At 32.8% G+C, this 5,730-nt stretch overlaps 1 protein-coding gene across 1 annotated transcript; it reads left to right on the forward strand.

The window, feature by feature from the left end:
* The first annotated feature begins 3,100 nt into the window (after window positions 1–3,100).
* LOC110315021 (olfactory receptor 7G2-like) lies at window positions 3,101–4,045 on the forward strand. Its single transcript, XM_021189194.1, has one exon. It carries the CDS (start codon window positions 3,107–3,109, stop codon window positions 4,043–4,045), a length of 939 nt encoding a protein of 312 aa, XP_021044853.1. The 5' UTR covers window positions 3,101–3,106.
* Window positions 4,046–5,730: the final 1,685 nt, after the last annotated feature.

The raw sequence follows: 5,730 nt of genomic DNA on the forward strand, positions 1-5,730 counted from the left end.
GAAATCAATTGGTATTTAATACCAATTGATCAGTCTTGAAAATATGCATACAGTATAGTATTATATAGACTGAGTATATTGTATTTAGAAATATGCATGTGTTCATATATATCAATTAATAAAAACAGGTCATTAGTTTAAAAGAGAGTTTTGGAGGTATATAAAAAGATTAGAGTCATAAATAGTGTGGGACAAATGACATAATTATCTCCTAAAAAATATAAATAAATGTACACATGGATAAAAAAAAACTCAGTGATTAAAATCTCTCAATGAAATCATAACATCAGTGATGATGAAATCATTTCTACTCTCTCTCTCTCTCTCTCTCTCTCTCTCTCTCTCTCTCTCTCTCTCTCTCTCCCTTTAAGGATAGGCACTCAGGAGATGAGAAATGTATTGTAAGAGTTACTCTAATGAACAATTTTGGATATTAAGACCTTGGGGAGACAGAAACAGTAGAATCAAGAGCCCATTCAGTCAATAGGTCTGTTCAATTCAGGGAAGAACACTGGTGACTTTCCTTTGTTTCTCCAAACTTGCATATTTTCTACTTTCACTATAAAGGTAAGATTTTGTAGCTACTTCTGATCAAATTAAGTCCTCAGTAATGTTTTGTTTAGGTAAGATATAACTATGTAAATCACTCATGATACCATTCATTTTATTTCCTATATGGTTTCATACAAACGGACCTACATAATATTTATTTCATTTATTTTCCAGTCTTAGTATTCAAATGAAGAGCCTCCCAAAAGGTATTTTAACATATAGTCACTCCTTCGATTTTTTATAATTTTCAATCTACATAAGTTATCTGTTCTAAGTTTTTCAATTTCTATCACATATTATCCTTTCAAAATGAGGTTATGAATCTTTGTGTGAGAATTGATACAAGAAAATCAGAAACTCAGACAACAAAGACAGAATAGTGGTCTTATATGTTGGGTGCTGCTGAGTACTTTCATGCTATTTACTTCTAGTAATGAAATATTCTTACGGTGTTTATCAAGATATGGTGAAGCTCAATAAGCAAATATTTCTTCATATTCAGTGTGAATAGTTTAATGTGAATGAATGGGAAAATGACTAGTACATTCAATAAGCTATTTGCCAGTGTACAAACAGTACCCACATCTGATTGTTTGAAAAGTTGTATGCTGCAGTCTGTTTCATAATGGTTTTCTCAGTTCCCAATTATACCAATTAAAATCTAATTGATTAGCTACTTCTATATTACAAGAATGAATATACTGTTTGACTACAGGGACATGAGTGGTAAGATCCTGAGTGTTTTATATGTGCTACATAAAAAATAGCCTATGTATTCTGAACTTAACATATTTTGCTCATACTCATACGTATCTAAGGTTTATCTTCTGTAGATAGGGTGGTAGAAAATGTAAGAACGTTCAATTAGATATAACTTTCCACATCTAAGTGGAAAACAGTTTTGGAGAACACTTCTTAAATACCACATTATTTTATTCTCAATATTTCTCATTTCCTGTGCTATGTATTTTTTTAGTGATAGAAAAGCTAAACCTCCTTTTCATTTTATTCCCAATGCTTACCAGAATAAATGTATGAGTTGAAGTTTGAAAATGTGTTTCACTGACAAAATGTCAATAAGGATAAAAAGAAAGAGAAGCCCTTTTTCTTTGATAGTGGGAGTTAAGCTAGAACACTTAATATGGAAAACAGTATGCAGGTTTTTCACAAAAATTAAAAATGGTACTACCATGTAAAACCAATCCATCTGCATAGAACCAGGGTATATAGCTAAAGGTCTTTGTATAATATCCACAGAATGTCTTGTATTATGTTCATTGTGGAGGCATTCACGATGGAAAGGAATAGTAGTAACCTGGACAAGAAGGTGAGTACAAGCTATACTGGGCACACATCAAAATTCTATCTCATAAAGATAAGGGCATCTAAATCAGTGAAATAAAGTCTCTCATATCTATCATTTAAATACATGTATACATACATATATATACTTATATGTATAAGTATACATCATATACATATACACATGCACATATACATATATATGTGTGTGCATATGTACATACACATTTAAGACAGGGACAGCTCATAAAAATAGAAAAAAGACAACATGAAATAGAGGTTATGGTGAAGGATGAAAGGATAATAGAACAAATGAGACATTAAAAGCAGAAAGATGGCTATAGGTATGAAATAAAATACAGGGGTAGGTAAATAGCACACATTAAGGGAGAAATGCCAACTATGGTGGATTATTTATGAAAACAGTAAATAAATCTATTATTATTGATATTTGTTTGAAGGTAAAAGATACATTTCAAAAAATGTTGTCATTTTGTTGTTATTTCCCTTTTAAATTAGAGATTGTTTTGTAAACAAAACACAGAAATTATCAGTGCATCACATTTAACTGCCTAATAACAATAAATATGACATTTTTGGATTGTTTCATATGTTTACAAACTCTGTTTACTAAAGATTATGCTGTCAGATTCTTATAGATGGAAAATGGTATTATTTTAATTATGTCATTGTCATATAAGTGCTGTCCCTAATAGAATGAAGGGGATTTACTCTTTCAGAGAATATAAATTTTCCATTATTGAAAGTAGAAAGTACTTTCCTGAATGAAAATGTTTTTAACGTTATTTAAATTGGTCTTTATCAAAGAGCAATAAAAGAAAGATGAAGTGATGGAGAAGTTTGTACATGAAAATATTTGCTCTACATTATTTTACCTTGCAGAAAAGGAAAATCTTCGTTAAGTATACAGTTTTACAAAAGAAAATATTTTGTGCTTGCAAAATTACTTATCAGGGAAAGATTCTTGCTGCCAAGGCTGACACCTGGAGTTCTGGCCTCAGGATTCAAGTTTCAAAAGGAGATGACCAACTCTTAAAATTTCTGTTCTGAAATCCACATGTGTGTAATTGTACAAAAAATTCCATATATATATATATATATATATATATATATATATATATATATGAATTTAGAGTAAAACTTTTATCACTAAGATGTCCCCAAGTGATGCTGAAGCATGGTGACCCTACATTTGATTTTACTTTCTGTTTCTATTAGGTTGGTAAGCAACATGGAACCTGGAAACCAAACAGGTGCATATTACTTTTATCTGATTGAGCTAACCAATGATCCTACAATGGAGCCCCTCATATTTGGCCTCTTCCTGTTTATATATCTGGTTACAATTCTGGGAAATTTGCTCATCATCATTGCTGTCAGCTCTGACTCCCATCTACAAACACCGATGTATCACTTTCTCTCCAATCTTTCATTTGCTGATATCTGCCTAAGCACAACTACCATTCCAAATATGCTGAAGAACATCCACACACAGGACCAGAGCATCAGTTATACAGGTTGCCTCATTCAGGCTTGCTTTGTTCTGAATTTTGCTTTGGTAGAAAGCTGTGTCCTTGCTGCAATGGCATATGACCGCTATGCAGCTATTTGTCATCCCCTGAATTACACAATAATTATGAATCCCCACTTCTGTGATCTGTTAATTCTACTGTCCCTGATCCTTAGTATTGTGAACAGCTTATTCCAGTGTCTGATGGTATTGCGACTATCATTTTGCACAAATAATGAACTTCCTCTGTTCTTCTGTGAACTTGCTCAAGTCATCAAGCTCTCCTGTTCTGATACTCTCATCAATTATATCCTCATATATCTTGCAATATTTATATTTGGTGGAATTCCAATCTTTGGAATATTTTTTTCTTATACTCGAATTGTCTCTTCTATTTTGAAAATATCTTCCCTTAGAGGAAAGTACAAAGCCTTTTCTACTTGTGGGTCTCACCTTTCAGTTGTCTCTTTATTTTATGGTGCAGGAGTTGGAGTTTATATTAGCTCTTCAATTACTGTTTTCCCTCAGACAACTGCAGTGTCATATATTATGTACACAGTGCTCCCTCAAATGTTGAACCCTTTTATCTATAGCTTAAGGAATAAAGACATGAAAGAAGCCTTACGAAAGCTCATTACTAAGGAATCAAGACTTCCCTGATATTTTTAAATTGATGGGACTTGAACTACTCATGTGTTTCATAGAGACAGAATTCCTGGTGAGTAAAAATGTCTGTTTTGTTGTTGTCTTCTATATATCATATTAACCAAAAAAAAATCTCTAAATATATTATGTGATTTATCAGTTATTTGTTTTTCTGTAATGATAATGATTTCTTATCATAATTTATCATATATGTTATATATGCCATACAATCAGAACCAAGTAAAAACTTACAAATTTATTAATTTCAATATGTATACAAATCTAGAAAAGCAAATACATTAAGAAACATGAATCACACACACACACACACACACATATATATATATATTACTAAATTAATATACTAATTAATATATATTACTAAAAGGATAGTCAATGGATTTAAGTGGGAAAAAGTTCTTAATAGCTGAGTAGTATTCCATTGTGTAAATGAGCCTCATTTTCTGTATCCATTCTTTAATTGCAGTACACATGGGTTGTTTCCAGCTTCTGTCTATCGCAAACAAGACCACTATGAACATAATGGAACATGTGCCCCTGTGGCATGGTGGGGCATCTTTTTGGTATAGACCCAAGAGTAGCGTAGCTGGTTTTTCTATTTCCAATATTTTGAGGAATCTCCAGATTGATTTCCAGAGGGGTTTTACCAGTTGGCAATCCCACTAGTATTGGAAGAGTGTTCCTCTCTCTCCACATCCTCTCCTCATATGTTGTCCCCTGATGTTTTGATCTTAGCCATTCTGATTTGTATAAGGTGGAATATCAGGGTCATTTTAACTTGCATTTCCCTGATCACTAAGGACTTCAAAAAAATTTTAGGTGCTTCTCAGCCCTTTGAGAATACTCTGTTGTGAATTCTCTGTTTAGTTATATGCCCCATTTTAGATTTTTTTTCGTGGTTAGCTTCTTGACTACTTTATATATTTTGGATATTAGCCCTCTATCAGATGTGGGGATAGTGCAGATTTTTTCCCAATCTATAAGTTGCTCATTTGTTCCAATAGAAGAGAAAGTGGGAAAGAGCCTGGAACTTAGTGGCACAGGAGAGAATTTCCTAAACAGAACACTTATGGCTCAGAATCTAAGATGAAGAATTCATAAATGGGACCTCATAAAATTGGAAAGCTTCTGTAAGGCAAAGTACATTGTCAATGGGAACAATTAGGGACCAATTAGTATCATTTTAAGGTAAATAATTATAGATTTCAACTTTTATCATCCTACTCTGCAATAGAAACTTAAACATTATTTAAAATATGGTATTTCACTCAGACATTCTCTATTTCAATTTGTTTTATTTAAAGCCATAAGAGTCTCTGCCTTGAATAAATTTTTGTTTTGATAAAGTGTAGCAATCTGAACACTTTGCAGATTTTAACTCTGATATTTTAAAGGATTGAAGAGACCCATGGTTCCAGCTGCATATGTAGCAGAGGATGACATTATATGGTATCAATATCAATCAAGGGGAAGCCCTTGGCCCTGTGAAGGCTCAATACGCCAGTGTAGGAGAATGCTAGGGCAGCGATGCTTGAGTGGGTGGGTGGGGGAGCACCCTCATAGAAGCAGGGGAGAGGGGTATGGAATAGAGGTTTTGCAGTAGGGAAATTGGAATGGGGTATACCATTTGAAATGTAAAAAATAAAATAAAATAACTGATAACAAAAAACAAAAGTAGG

This window comes from Mus pahari, unplaced genomic scaffold (assembly GCF_900095145.1).
Source record: "Mus pahari unplaced genomic scaffold, PAHARI_EIJ_v1.1 scaffold_5406_1, whole genome shotgun sequence".
NCBI classification, from domain to species: domain Eukaryota; kingdom Metazoa; phylum Chordata; class Mammalia; order Rodentia; family Muridae; genus Mus; species Mus pahari.